This window comes from Trachinotus anak, unplaced genomic scaffold (assembly GCF_046630095.1).
Source record: "Trachinotus anak isolate AG129_WGS33_773 ecotype Australia unplaced genomic scaffold, CSIRO_AGI_Tana_v1 ptg000003l, whole genome shotgun sequence".
Lineage (NCBI taxonomy): Eukaryota > Metazoa > Chordata > Actinopteri > Carangiformes > Carangidae > Trachinotus > Trachinotus anak.
The window spans coordinates 6,351,302-6,366,370 of record NW_027273854.1 but is presented as its reverse complement, the minus strand read 5'-3'; the positions used below and the strand labels follow the sequence as shown (position 1 = coordinate 6,366,370).

The window sequence follows — 15,069 nt, the reverse complement described above, 5'->3', positions numbered from 1 at the left end:
TGAGGAGGAGTCGAATGGGAAAGGATGTAATGTTGCATCAGGGAGGCGAGGCAGAGTTTCACTTTAGGGACAAGCTGAAGGACCAGTGAGACCTCAAATGACGTGATAACTAGATTTCAGTGCTTCTAAAACTTCTGTTAATGACGTTGTGGAGCTATAATGGCAACTGAAGATGGGAATCAAGTGTCAGAGTGACCCCAAGCTTGTGCTTTTGCTCTACATGTGCTATTGATATGCACTTCCATGAAATGTAATGAAGGTGAAACATAGAGTACCATGGAAATGTATAGACTACAAGGAAAAACAGTGCAAATTAAGCCTTAAAGGACCAATCAGTAAGTTTTATAACCACATTAAGTATGCATGTATTCATTTATGTAATTGAGAGCATTGTGATTTTTTTACAACGCGCCACAATTAAACTTTTACAGCATCATCAAACTTCAATAACTTGCATTTCACTTGCATTTCACACAAAAGTGTTTTGAATTTGATGGTATGCAGGACTACACTTTGGTTTACACTTTCAGCACAGATTGTGCCTTTAAAGACGTGATAATTCTCGTATTGGAAAGCATAAAAATCTGATTCTGTCTTGTTGCTGCACTCACAGTCAGTTTTGACATTTACAGTGGAAAAACTAACTACAATTCCTAGATGGAAAAGCTGTGAGAAAAACAGAGAAAGAACTGGTCGGAGATAAATTGCCTTTGCAATATCTCATTATTCAGTGGCGATCATGTAAGAGACAAGTGGCAGCAAAGGAAAGAAAAGAAATGAGAGCTACGCTTCAAGATGAAAGTGTAGGTTTTTTAATGCTGAGGACGATGTGGGACAGAGGATATGATTCAACAGGGGAGAGGAGGACAAGAGATACTTCTTGAGGAGATTAGTTTTTTGGTACGTGGTGGAAAGATTTCAAGACTATAGCTGATACTTTGCTTTAAAGTTGAAATTCTCAGCGTGATCGAGGTTCGTCTCACTGCTACAATCAATGTCCGGATTACGTTCAGGATTTAATCTACAGTAAGTATCTGCAGCCAAAAAATGAGCCTGTGTATCATGCTGACAATAATAAAAAATAAAATAAAATTTAGAAAAACAAAGCATTTTGTTGTGGAATATCGCTTCATTTCAGAAATCTAATGCGTTGCCTCAGTGTATCACAACAACAGCACTGTACTGGGAAACATTGTGTTTATTTCCCATAACCAGAAATGGTTATCTTATTTTGTAGTGCCTCAGCGATATACAATTACACAGAGGATAGACTGGAAATGATAAAAATGAAGAGTGTAACAATATCCAAGCTTATTTCAGGGGGGATAAGGGTACATTTTCTGGTTTGAATTTTAAATCCCTATAATATAATCTTGTTTGGCTGTATAAGAAGGTGCAAACTGAGTGGCTTTTCCCCCTTGCAAAAGGGAGACTAGCAGGTTTCTCCAGGGCTACTGAGATGTTCTACTGTTTTATAGACTGCTTGTCACAGGGGGGAGTGGGCTGTTTTCTATGACTAATCCTGCTATAAACAGCTCCTGTGACAGACCCTATTTGGTTACATTTCGTTGCTCCTGTACTGAAATAAAGCCGTAATAAATCATTGCCAATGTGAATTTAGAGTGTTTTACATGTAGATTACAGTGAATATGTATATTTAAATGCATCAGTTTCCCTTCAACACACATGGGCAGTAAAGTGACAGGAAGCAGATAGATTTTCAGCTCCACAGCAGACACACAAAGGCACAAGAAACAGAACTTTTCCCTCATTTGGGCATTTGTAATTTGTGATAAATCATGCTGCAGTGATCTGCCTTCAGAGCGCTTCTTCCTTCCTCTCTGTATTTGGGAAAAAATTGCAGGTTTCTGCAGCGTTCACCAGCAACTGTGCAGGGTGACTGTGTGGGTGGAAATATGAAAGGCAGAAATCTAAATGTGTCTGACACAGCGTCCACAGAGCCTCGGCGGATCCCTCTGAGAACTCTGGGTAGACTGGCTGCAGGTATGAGAACATCATTCAGGGGGGCCTGAAGCGTTACAGATAAATATTACAGAAATAAACCTGGCGGCTGCGAAAAACACTAATATCATGTCAGCAGCTCTGAAAAGCAACGCCATCATATCCTCATAATGTTCTCATTTCCATTGTCGTTTACAGATGATAAAAGAGATGATTTCTCCTTCAGATGTATTTCTTAAGTGACATGTCGTGACAAATCAAAATATAAAGTAATATTTTTGCTGTTCCAGAAATGGCACAAATAGTATCTATGTTAAAAAAAAAAAAGTTTTATGACCAATGTTCTGCACTAGTGTTTTGCTCATCAGGGAGAAAGCTCCATCAGCAGCTCTGCTCCTTGAGGCTCTGTGGGACCACAAGAATAACATCTAATCAAAACCTTTCATCCTGATGGCTGCTGATGGGCAGAGGAGCTCTCTCTTCAGCGCCTCTTGGCCCTTTACCCCTTAGTCTGAAGGGTGAGGGACAGTAATGTATAGGGCTCAGTTTTGCCACACAGCCAATCATCTGGGCTGACAACTTTAAGCTCAGTTTCTGCCTGATAAGAGCACAATTGACCTACCATTACCCTCAGGGTCTGCTGAACAGAGGCTTAAAGTCCTGTGCCTATAAGAACACAGATGACATTTCATGTTATTCTTTGGTCTGTGTTTTAATTAAATCTGAATGTCATCAGGCTCTATATACAGCCTTGTTCTTATTTTTTGAGCAACTTGTTACTTCATAGCTGATAACTGACTGACTGAGCTTGTTGTTAAATAATTAGTCATCCATGGCAGAAAAATTATCCTCTCAGCAGTAGCCTGCTTTATATTCATGCAGGTCACAGGCACAGCTATGCTGCACTGATAGAGCCACAGAGTCATGGCATCTGCCCAATAACATGTTGTAGCTCAAGTACATGGGAGATGTGCTCAAAGGCACTTCATGAAACACTAATATAGCTGTTGTCTGAAGCTATCAGCCTCCATTTTTTACCATTTTGGGAAAACAAGAGAACAAAAGAAGAGATATTGCTGTTGAGTTTACAACCAGGAAATTTGTTAACAGATGCTTTGAGGTATCCTTCTTTTTTGTTGACTTCATGCTTCCTGTCTACCACATCTGTTCCCCGAAATCTGTCTGCAAGTGTGCAGACGCATTATATTTTTAAGGTTGGTTGACCGTCCAATAAAGCAAAACATCCGCTGGCTGTGCATGTGTTCATTTGATTGAAGAAAGGCACCTTGGTTCTGGTTCATTACTCCACATAATTAAGCTAAAATATAATCACTGTGCGCCTCTGTGGCTCTTCAACAAACAACAACAACAATAAAGGACTTGTATTCCTTTCCTCCCCTAAATCAAAAGCACATTAGTGAGCCTTTAAATTTTTCCATAACATTTTTAGTATTAAATACATTTAGGGTTCCACCTTTTCTGCAGTTAAAATGTTTGTGTTACTTTCATGCAAGCAGCAGATTTTCTACTGATAGAGGACTTAATAAAAAGATTACATGACTCAAGGACTTAGATGATCATGCTCTCAACCACAGGACCTTTATACAAGATCATCTACATTATGTTCAAGTATTGATGAATAGGTTCTCTGCGAAATGATCAGACAATTTAAAGGTTCACCACTGCCACTAGATGTCGAACCCACTGTGCCATCTCGGCCTGTGTGTTTTCAAACATGGGGAGGGCCAATAATTTAACAGGAAAGACTCATCCGCTGCCACACACAACAACACAACACATACAGAGTGGGTGTGACTCATGAATGCATCATAAGACCTGGATACTTCGCCACTGCTCAGCCGTGCAGCCAATTTTTCCCAGTGGCCACTCATGGTATTGCAGTGAAAAATCCCCTGATCCCCAAAAAACAATTTTTCCCATAGACCGCAACAGTAAAATAGGAGCCTGTAAAACTTTTAACAGGAAACCTCCAGCTGTGCACACAGCCAAATAGTAATCTTTATATTCCATATTTTTAAGTTCTTATAATACATCCATGGTGTGACTTCCTTCTGCTCGAGACACCATAACTTCATTTTATCTTTACATGGATAATATGTTTGCTGCTATATTATTGTTTAAAATCATGTTTACAGAACCTTTATGTCTTTGACAAGTTTGAAATGTAGATGGCTATATGTTCGGCACATTTATATACACATACATATATCAAATTAGTGATGCAGTTCTTGTTGCATTCTGCAATTAAGCTCTCTGTATTTTAAGACACAATTAAAGTCTAATTCATCAAACCTGTCACTTCACAACAACTCAGCTCTAAAATGCATGACTCACACTCAATTACAACTCTTCAGACGTATGTGCTTAAGGAGCAAATTATGTTCTGTTAAAGTGTCAATCCAAAAAGAAACTGGTTAAAATATAGGGTCAAAGTACTGAAATATTTTAATGTTAACCCCCAAAATGTCAAATACAGATATAACAGAGCTACAGTCTATATTTTGAATGATTTTTGTTTTTTTTGGAATGATGAGTTGACAACAATGAGTTTAAATAACATTTACTTGCTCACGTCACACACACACATACAGAGACAATCATGGCGGTACAGAGGAGAGGATCGCAGTTAGAATCAAACCAATCAAACTGAATGATGATCATACAGTACAGCCGCATCTCTTGGTCCATACACAACATGAGCAGTCTGCTGTGGCGCCACTCTTGGTCACATCAGCTTTCAAACATACAGGCAAACAAAAACACAAGGAGCAGCAAATTCATTCAAGAACACCAGACCAGGGGCAGGTATTGTTAAAGAAAACAAAAGTTTTAGACTCAAGAAAATGATCAAGCTTTAACTATTTACACAGCAAATAACACAGAAATGGTAAATGTAGATGGAAGCCAACACAGGGCAGGATGAGATCACAGAAAACAAGGTTAAGGCTCAAGTGTAGCTGCATTTCCTAGCAGAAGTCAGAGGTAATGGGTTTTCACAATCAAACTGTCAACCAGATAATTATTCACAAAAAAAAAAAAAAAAAAGAAAGAGAAACAAGGACAGTCATGTCACTGACCAATCACCTGCCAGTAGCTTCCATTAGTATATCCCCAGACAGACTTAACTCCCACCGTTACTAGAAAACTTTGAACATGGGCTGTGTCCATCATTCCAGCTGCCACCTATTTATCTAGAGAGGCGAAGCCAATGGGTCAGGCCTCTCACTGAGATTCCCATATTTACTTTGTACTGGCAGCTCGAGGGATGGCACGCAGCAGATGTTCACTGCCCCACCCACCAAACTCAACCATCGAGGTGTGTGGACTTTAAGACATTCAAAATTTAACTTAGCAAACACAAATCACATAAAAACACAGAAAATATTCATCTCCTGGAGACTTGAAAATGGCATCCTATATGGGTGAGAAGAGATTAGAATTGTGACCTGTGCCCTCCAAGTGCATCACTCAACAACCAGTGTAGAGAATAGACTCAGTAAACAAGTTGGAGGGTGTGGATCAAAAGTCAAACAACGTGAAAAAGTTGAGGCTTGAGAAAGTATGCCAGACTGCTAGAACGCTTCACCTTAATAATACACAGGCAGGTACATACAGCTGTCATTGGTGGATGGAAAGCTGAATGTTAACTGATGAGGAAAGGCCTGAATCCAGAAAGAGTCGTGAAGCAGAACATACAACCTTGTGGAACAAAAAATAACACCACCACAACACAAAAACACCATCTCATTAAACAAACTAATGAACTTTTTACATGGCATTAGTAAGGCTACTTTAAAGTAGAGCCTCTGAAATAAAGCTTGTTTTTAATACTATGCAAATCCCTTTGCTTCAAGTTGTGGACAGCTTCACATTAGTGAAATGTCAAACATTATAAAAAGCAGCCTATGGCTGCCACTGAAAATTGGCCAAACTATCTGTAGCTCTGCTGATACACCACACTCAACACAGGGATAAAAATTATTTTGAAGAGAAAAGACTTCATTAGCTAATTAACCAATTTTTTCCCTCACTGTACAAATTGTTCAACAGAAAATTAAAAGTCAAATAAAAAAAAATGAAAAAAGTAAAAACTTAATTTACCAACACACTAAAATCATATATACACAAAAAGGGGGGAAAAAAAAAACAAAACAAAAAACAGCCACCAAAGAGTTCCCATGGAGTGACAAGTGTCCAGATAGCAACAGGCTGCACTCCTCAGCGCCCTCCAGGGGTCACTCACAGGAGTACACAGGAGACAAATCCAAGGACTGCCAAGCTTTAGTTTATTGGAAGAGATGCCATCATATCCTGGCTGTTGAATGGCTACTAATACAGCAAGAAACAGTCAGCTGTATTTAAAATATACGCTTTCGCTTAAGGTAGGAGTCTGCATAGTGGCCACCAAGGCCTTGAGAGTGCTGGCCCACGTAGCCACCCTCGGGGCTCGGCTCTGGAGACGGGATCAGCCGGGAGAACACACGCTTGTGGCTACCAATGGGAGTCTATAATTGTCAAAAGAATGGCAATGAAAGAGTAGCTTAAGGTAAAAGCAAAAACTGTACAAAAAGTTAAAACTCAAAAAAGGCAAAAGGCAAGAAAGTCTAAGTTACCTTCACAACATTGCCCAGGCCTGGGGGGTAGTTAGTGGTGTGGCTCACAGGAGGCATTCCCACAGCCTGCGGACAAACAAACAACTTTCAGGATCCTAGACCTCTGAGGCTCATGCACTCACAGTATAACATTAATTATTGAACATTGGCGTATTCTTGGAATGTAACCCCCCCCCCTGTTTTATCTCTTACAGTGCTACCTTGATGCTCCCGCACTGGCAAGCAATCAATAATTTGAGACCAAAACAGATGTTAATTTAAAAAAAAAAAAAAAAACCCAAACAGTCCAAAACTTTGAATTACCCTGTTGAGCTGGGTGGTAGGGAGGCTGCCGTTACTGGAAGCCTCAGGCCCTGAGCTGAAGTATGAGGACAGGGGTGGGCTGGGAGGGTAACTGTAGTGGGAAAATCTCTCGCTGTAGTCGGGGTGGCGAGAGGGCTGCAGAGACGGTCAAACAACATCAGAACAACTGTTTTATTGATCAGTTCTGTATGCAATTTAACAACATTGAAGATTTGCTCACATCCCCTTGAATTGGTTGAATAAAAACACTACCTGCTGTCCGAATCCTGCCAAGGCCCCAGTGTCAAGGTTCTCCTGCTGTTCATACAAGTGGGCCAGGGGATCCTGAGGAGAAACACCAGATGGGCATCAGACCAAATCACATTATATAGCCTACTGACTGCTCAGCAGTGAGTAGCCAGGCTGTGCGCAGTGCACAACATTGCAAACTCAACAGGTCAGCACGAACCATCTGGAAAGAGCAGCAATAACTGAGAAAAGACGCACAGAGCCGGGGAATCTGGTGGCTACCTGGTGCAGAGGAGGATATTCGGGGCTGTAGGAATCCTGGTAGCGCAGGTTGTAATTTGGCTGTATGCTCTGGTGTGTGTGTTGGTTGGACACATTACTTAGTGTAGGCCTCTTCCTATAGGGGTGAGGTCTGCAGCTTCCTCCTGGAGGAGGAGAGGGGAGACAGACATCACATGCTGAATATATTGACCTGAATAACTGAGGTGATGCACCAAACAAGAACAGCCTGCCAAGTGGGAAATTCAGAACCACACACTGCACAATCTTACCTGAGGGAAAAACATTGTTTACACTGAGGAAGGCACTCTGGGGCAGATTCACATCTTTGGGAGGATCTCCGAGTATGGAGACCTGACAGGAGAGAAAAAGGCAATTAGTTGGTTTTTTTTTTGCAACCCATTTCTCATTTACACACGGGTAAAGAGCTGGACAAGAATACAAGAGGCGGAAAGCATAGTATGGAAATGACATGGGACCTCACCCCTTGCGCTGTGAGACCATCTGTTCCCATCATGCCACTCATCAGGGGCATTGAGATGCCCTGCAGAGTGGGAGAGGAAGTCTGGGGAAAGGTGCATGCTGCTGTGGGAGACTCCTGCTCCCTTGTTAGGGCTCTGCCAAGTGGCATTGGCTTTAGGGGGGCCAGAGGATCCGTCTGAAGACCAAGACCTGAGACTACACCACCTACAGGAATTAAATAAGGGCATGTTTGTGAATTACAATTGATGTAATCTTTTTATTTATTTATTTATTTTATCTATTTGGCTACCTCTTGTTCAGCTTTTTCATATAAAAGCCTTAAAATACAAGTGTAAATATACCTAATTAGGTACAGATTAATATGTTTGACAATGGCATTCTCCCATTCTAACCTTATCTAGCATGATAACCAAAATATCATAACTCGTGTAAAGAGCAGGAGGCAAGACTAACAGTCAAGGGGGACTACAGATGTTTAGCATCATAAAAGCAAATACATGCAGTTTGTCGCTTAAGGAGCTATGGATGGAGTGGGCGGATGCCAAACCTTGGGGTAGGTCTTGGAGCAGATGGACTCCCTGCTGGACAGGCAGAGCAGCCAGAGGATTCTCCCCAATGAGTCCTGCCTGCTGGCCAAAGGAGAGAGCAGAGTTCAGTGTCACAAGAGGGTCACACAGCGTGGCTACCACACTTGAGCTGTGGAAAACTGCTGAGCTACACAAGCACACTTAATCAGCACCGAGGCTTACTCACCACGTTTGATATTATGTTCTTACAGAATGGGTATTTACAATTTTGATGCACAATAGAGTAGTACACCTACCACATCACTCAGCACCACTCAAAGTACACCCCACACACACACACACACACACACACTCAAAAAAACAAGGAAAAAAAAAAAAAAAAAAACACCTCACTTTCCTAGCAAGAGCTTACCCACACAGGCACTGAGTTTTCTATCACCAACCACATTAAAAGACAAGGATTCATCAAGCTCCGCAGCCACCGCACACAGACAGATAGCCAAACACAAACACCATTATCACTCACACAAGGAACTAGAGGGCTTTCTTTATTGTGCAGCACCTGAGCCCACAGAAGATGATTTCCCAGAAAGGCTTGCTAAAGGTAAAGAGGGAAAGAGCAGAGAGTGGGAAAAAAAAAGAAAAAAAAAAAAAAAAGGTGTGCATGAGTGGGAGAGGATGAATCAAAACAGGCAGAGCGGCTAAGAGGAACATGTCAGAGAAAAGGCAGAAAGACAGCAGTACCTGCTGAGCCTTGGCCTGGTTCTGAAGGAGCAGCTGGAGCAGGGCGGCAGAAAGGGCGGGGTTGGCCAGGAGCGGCATTGTGGGTGCTGCCCCGAGGAGGCCTGCACACAGAGAATGTAAGGATCCACAGCAAGAGAAGAAATCCTGAAATAATCCAGTGACGAAGAGCCTGTGAGAACTCCTCACCTTGTTTGTGTCCCTGGGACAGTGGGTTGAGCAGCATCTTCAGGGTGGCCGGGTTATTGAGCCCTGTGAGAATCTGCATGGCTGTGGGATCAGGGAGGAGACCTTTACCCCGGTTCACAGCCTGAATCACAAGACAGGCAATCAGAGATGACACAGTAATGGCAAACTGAATAATAACTGGATACATGACTACAGTTTCAGTTTGATTTCAATACCATGGTTTGGGCAGCAATCAGGGCAGCCAACATGCTTCTTCCAGGAGGGCCGGGGGCACAGAAGGACACCCTGATGTGTGTCCCGCCCAGCAGCCTGCCATCAGTGAGTCGCTGTGCCTCTTCGGCCATCTCCGCGGTGGCAAACTCCAAAACTGCAAAACGCCGAAAACTTCCATCCTGTCCCTGAGCCAACTGCAGAGAGGGGAAAAAAAAACACAACTAATTCTAATTTCACAGAGACTCAATTCACCCAAGTTCTACTGCCAATAAATAGAATAAGTAAAAGGTATAAACTGACTGGTACATCTGTGGCTTTTCATGTTTACTCAGCATATATTTGAGTGGACATTTTTGTTGTAAATGTACCAGAATCACTGCACAAACTAATCAGAAGTGATCCTGAAAAAAACAATTCTCAGAGAAGAGAGAGAAAGCATTTTTCCCCCTGGTTTGTGTATTGACAACACAATTACCCCCTGTACAATTGGCAGGTAGGGCCTTTTCTGGCACCGACAGTTTCTCATATACCAGCCAGTCACTTAAGACTCAGATGATTTACTCCCCTTCACCAAGTCCTAAAATGAAATGTCCAATTTTTGAACTTTTGTTGGAAGTAGCAAGAAAAATGACCATAAATTGCCAGGATTAATATAGAACAAATTATTAGAATTAAAAGTTTCCAATCATAATTGACCCATTTAAAGTTTGGCAAACTTTAAACCATCCCCTGTATTTTTCCCTGTCAAAACTGAAAACTCTGTTAACATCAAACCTTCTCTTCAATGTTCAATTACTCATAGATAAGTACTATAATGCTGACCATGCAGCTTTCCTTTTAAACTGCACTTCACTCACCATCAGTCATTAGTTGTGGCCTAATGATTCAGTGCCACCAGATTGAACAACTTCATAAGCGGGCCAGTTCTACTTTGTTACAACTAGTTCTGGGAAAGTAAACTGCTTCCCTTTCATTATCACATGGCCGTTAATCATCACTGCTTTTTCCCACAAGCCTAAAAAAAAAAAAACACCAAAAAAAAAAAAAAAAACCCTGGAACCAGCAGAAAAGTGCTACTATGTGTGTTGTGCAAAAAGGACAACCCTCTCTCATTCCAGAACAGCCTGCTGAATGACACCACCTGGGGGAGTCAGGTGGTCATCACCATAGAAACCAGCAATGCTCAATGCTATAGAAATTTTGAGTGGTCACGTGAAAACTGGGGTAAAGGTCAAAGGTAAAACATTTGTACAAAATGGTTCCTACCATTTGTAAACCACCCCTAGAATAATGTCCTACACCTTCGGGGGTCAATTCTACAACTCTCTGCTACACATAGCAGCACATCACCTTCATCAATCCAAAAGAGCTCTTTGTTAATATGGCCTTTCATAGCATAAATCAACACAAAGAAACCGCCAAAGGGGTATCAGGGGAATGTGTAACAATGACAAGCTTAATATTAAGTGGAAGGTTGTATTCTTTGAAAAATCAATAGTCAATGAAAAGTGGTACTAAATCCACTATTCTTGGTCTCATTTACAATCTGAATAATGTTGCTGTCCAAAAGCATTTTAGCTTGACAAGAAGTGTGTTTGTGTGTGGTGAACTGGACCTGGCAGAAGACTGGTGCGTGGGTGTCAGCCAGGGCGTTGCGGAGGTCTTGGGCTGTCAGCAGGTTTGGGGGCAGGCGGTCCACACACAGACATTTGGAGTGCAGCAGTGGATATGTGAGGGAGCCCACCTCAGTCCAGTGGACGTACAGCATACGGGAGCCCAGCTGCTTTCCTAAAAGCTCTGACTTGGCCCTGGCCGCCGAGTCCTTCTTCATGTACTCCACAAAGCCATAACCCTTGGAATGCCCGGTGGAGGCGCTGTACACCAGGAAGCAGCGCTCCAGGTTACCAAAGGGTCGCACCAACTCCTCAAACTGCTGCTGGGTGAAAGCACGGGGCAGGTTTGCGATGCACAGCAGAGCATCTGTCGGCTGCAGCTGCACAGAGATCTCCCTGTCCCGTAACACATGCTGGTGGAACTCTTTGATGGCACACTGCGCCTGCTCCCCATTGAGCAGTGTCACAAATGCTGAGGTTGATGGGGGACAGAGTGGGGACAAAGAGAGGAAGAGAGACAATAAACACAATTTGGTGCGAAGTGAGGGAGTGACATTTGTTCAGGCAGCATCAACAGCAAAAAACCCTTTCTTACACAGCAGGTCTCTGGGAACAAACCTTGGTTGTTGCACAATTTCTCATTTAGGTGGTCTGATAAAAGACAATGCTGGTGGCACGATGTCACCACACACACTAGCTTTGATGTCACTGCAACATTTCCCTTATTGAAACTACAATGGCTGTCATAGTGGCTGACGAGAACCAAAGGCACTTTATCTGACAAAGTATCACTGTTTGCATGTGAAAAGTCACATAGACCTGAATAAGTTTCAATGCTACAGTGTCTGTGGTGACCTCTTGTTACAGTGCAGACAAGAGTACTAGAGCCCCATAATGTGCTGAAGCAAACATGTTACCTGTGTATTTTGAAAGAGAAGCATAGGATTTTTGTGGTTATGTCTGAGAGTCACATTTCAAAAAAAAAAAAAAAAAAAAAAAAAAAAAAAAAAAAAAAAAAAGGTAGTGTGATCTTTTTACCAGCCAAAACAATTCTACAGGAATGCACATCTAAATGGGACTGGTTCACTGGCCCAACAGTTTGGTCAGGGTATGCCACCCTGAATTTACCGTTTGACTCAAGAAGATTTCTGGCCAAATATCATCAGCAACTTTCTAGTGAGATATTCCTCTGTCAGTGTGCAAAACCATTTTAGTGGATGTTTCTGTGTAATTTATTTTTTTAAATGTCAGTTTGTCCTGATAAACCAACTTTCACACTGCTAATGGCAAGCTGATTTGTCATGCACATAAATCATCGTTTAAAAAAAAAAAAAAATAGCCACCCCTCCACTTGCTATCTGTCTGGCATTTTTGGAATATGTTAGGAATACATTTTTAATCCTTCAATTTATGATTTTGTAAAGCAGCTTTGATTAACTTAACTACTGATGCAGAAATGCAGATTTCTTTTGAGGGCAGATCTTCCATCTAGTCCAGTCATATAAATTTTGTTACTCTGCCCCGGTCCAAAAACTTAAACCAACAGATTAGCTTCACACACAGCAGCTACAGAACTCAGTTTAACTCAGAACTCAGAGAAAAAAGACTCACTGGAAAAATGTTAAGTAAACGGACAACTTTCCCTGGTAGCAAACTTTGCCCACAGCTTGAAATCTCTGCTGGAGTTGGCACATCGTTGAGTGCAGCACACACTAAAGTCGCACTTACACACAAATCAAATATACAGCTGCACAGAAATTAGGGATAAATTAGGGATTAATTACTGCAATTTACTGCATCTTGTCACCACTAGTGATGAAATACTGGAGCACATCTACCAACATCTTTACTGAAGGTTCAAATGAACTGTAATTTTGTCCCTACAGGAACTGTTTTGTTCCGTTTGTACAGTTTTTTCCTCAAGTCAAGAACCTTTGTCTTTTTATGAACTTGGCCGCACGAATTGTGAAGTCATTTGTCCCAATCAAGAAGACTGTTGAAGAAAGTGAACTGCTCTAAATACAGACAACCCAAGTTGTATACATGACTATCAACTCTGTTTTCTGTTCTTTTCTTAACATATAAATTATCTGTACCATAGTCCCTCCCAACTTGAAAATGGAGATGTCTCAGATGATGGATAAGCAGTTACACCAACCTGTGCCCTTGTATTTGTCAACAAAGCAGTACTTCAAGTCATAGTTGCCCAACAGCTCATGGACCTCCTGTAAATAAGAAACATTCAGAAATTTAAACATAGAACATAAAATATCAGATTTTTTTTTTTTTGAAGTTTGTGAATTGCTTAACTGCAGATTTTGGTCGTCACATAATTAACTCATTCACGTCCACAGGAAAACTAGTAACAAGTGCACCTGTGTGTGTGTGTGTGTGTGTGGAAGGTGAGGGAGGTGAATAACTGACTCATTGTTGTAGGAAAAAAAAAATAGTTCTGCGCTGTTTTTGCCCATTCACAAACGAATGGCGATGCTGTCTAGCATTTTCTGAAACGTTTTGTCTCCACGCCTTCCACCTTTTGTTATATTGCAACTCACATCTCGAACTCCCACCACCCCTGACCCCCCCCCCACCCCCCGGTGAACAATGGTACCGCCCGCAGGCCCACCGCTCACCACGAGTCAGGAGCGTTCCAAAAAAAAAAAAAAAAAAAAATGTGGCATCATGAGTAAAATCTGCGGCTGGTTGATGGAGCTAAAGGCCAGATTTAATAATAACAGATGGGCTGATGAAAAGGCTCAGATGTACCTGTAAAACCCCCATGTGGAGCAGAATCACCAAAAGTCTGGCTCGGCAGGTTGAATTGTGAAATTAAAGCAAGTTAACCACTTTGTTCCAAACGAGGCCGGACCGGCAGGTCATGCAGGCCACAGATGACCATTATTGACAGTTATCTGACCACCTGGTGCTTAACCTAAGCTGTTAGTCGACCAAACCAAGACAAATTAAAACATATTAGCAGTGGTGTTCCACGTCAGTCAGTTAAAGGTGTATTGGCTTTTTAAAAAAGTGTTGTAGAGTCAGAGCAAAACACCGCATAACAAAAGTTAAAGGTCGCTAACGAGTTAAAAGGCTAGTAGGCTAACTTAGGGTAGCATGGCAGGCATATTGAAGCTAGGCTAACGTTAGCCAAACGACCCCGTCAATCAATCAATCATCCAACAGTTTAAACATCTACTTGGCTAGTAGTTTTGGCTCCTACCTGATTACTAACGTCGGAGGGTAAGTTTTTTATAATAATTTTTCTACGGTTGTAAAACTCCCGGCGAGTTCTCTCCAATCGGCTCTCAATCTCTTCGGGGCTCAGGGACGTCAGGTCCTCGTCGACCCTCCGCTGACACTCGCGTCCCGGTGTCGATTCCTCTTCGCCGGGTTCGAGTTCGGGATGCTGGCGGTCTCCGGCCATCCAGTTTTCGTGATCCGCAGCGAGGTCGTAATGTTCATGAAGCGGACGAGAGGCGAAACCGACTCCTGTGTCTGTGTTTTCATCCTTGGCAGCTGCGCTAACAGACACGACGGCCGCCATCACTCAGTTTGGTGGAAGTTTTATCGGTCTGGGGACTCTGTCTGATTTGAGCAGTTTAAACAATACACACATGGCCCCAGCGGCGTTTCTCATTGGATGAGAGAGGGACGCATTTCCATGACTACGACGTAACGGAGGCTGGGGGCGGGGCCACGGGTGTTCCCTGTAATAAATGCTGCGGATCTCTCAGTGGGGTCCCAGAGCCTTCGGGGTCTTAAAGCTGTATCAAGCGGGTCCCCAGTCGTTTTAATTAGACAGGCTGCCTAGTTTTCCTTTGTCTCTGAACCCAGCCTTATGAGATCAGATCAGATATTTACATCTGGACCACAGAGGTGTTAAATCAGTCTTTAACA

The 15,069-nt window shown here is 42.3% G+C and overlaps 1 protein-coding gene across 3 annotated transcripts; it reads right to left on the bottom strand.

Moving 5' to 3' along the window:
* Positions 1 to 4,527: 4,527 nt before the first annotated feature.
* On the bottom strand, positions 4,528 to 14,809 carry raver1 (ribonucleoprotein, PTB-binding 1). 3 transcript variants are annotated; one of them, XM_071469646.1, is made up of 15 exons: positions 14,393 to 14,809; positions 13,331 to 13,397; positions 11,175 to 11,644; positions 9,562 to 9,753; positions 9,347 to 9,467; positions 9,161 to 9,261; positions 8,943 to 9,014; positions 8,437 to 8,515; positions 7,891 to 8,093; positions 7,679 to 7,760; positions 7,410 to 7,552; positions 7,152 to 7,223; positions 6,900 to 7,034; positions 6,597 to 6,662; positions 4,528 to 6,488 (listed from the first exon to the last, which is right to left on the bottom strand). In XM_071469646.1, exons 1-15 carry the CDS (start codon positions 14,714 to 14,716, stop codon positions 6,342 to 6,344), a joined length of 2,274 nt encoding a protein of 757 aa, XP_071325747.1. In that variant the 5' UTR covers positions 14,717 to 14,809; the 3' UTR covers positions 4,528 to 6,341. The 3 variants fall into 3 exon arrangements, with proteins under 3 accessions (XP_071325747.1, XP_071325730.1, XP_071325739.1); XM_071469629.1 differs by lacking the exon at positions 8,943 to 9,014 and having other exon boundaries at positions 8,437 to 8,518; positions 14,393 to 14,808; XM_071469638.1 differs by lacking the exon at positions 8,943 to 9,014 and having other exon boundaries at positions 14,393 to 14,808.
* Positions 14,810 to 15,069: the final 260 nt, after the last annotated feature.

Excerpts from the sequence above, each read along its gene's own strand:
- raver1 (XM_071469646.1), bottom strand. The coding sequence starts at position 14,716 with ATGGCGGCCGTCGTGTCTGTTAGCGCAGCTGCCAAGGATGAAAACACA. Across the intron at positions 8,516-8,942 it reads AAAGCCCTCTAGTTCCTTGT|GCAGGACTCATTGGGGAGAA; the intron begins GTGAGTGATAAT and ends TTTGGCCAGCAG. Across the intron at positions 8,094-8,436 it reads GCTCCAAGACCTACCCCAAG|GTGGTGTAGTCTCAGGTCTT; the intron begins GTTTGGCATCCG and ends TAATTCCTGTAG.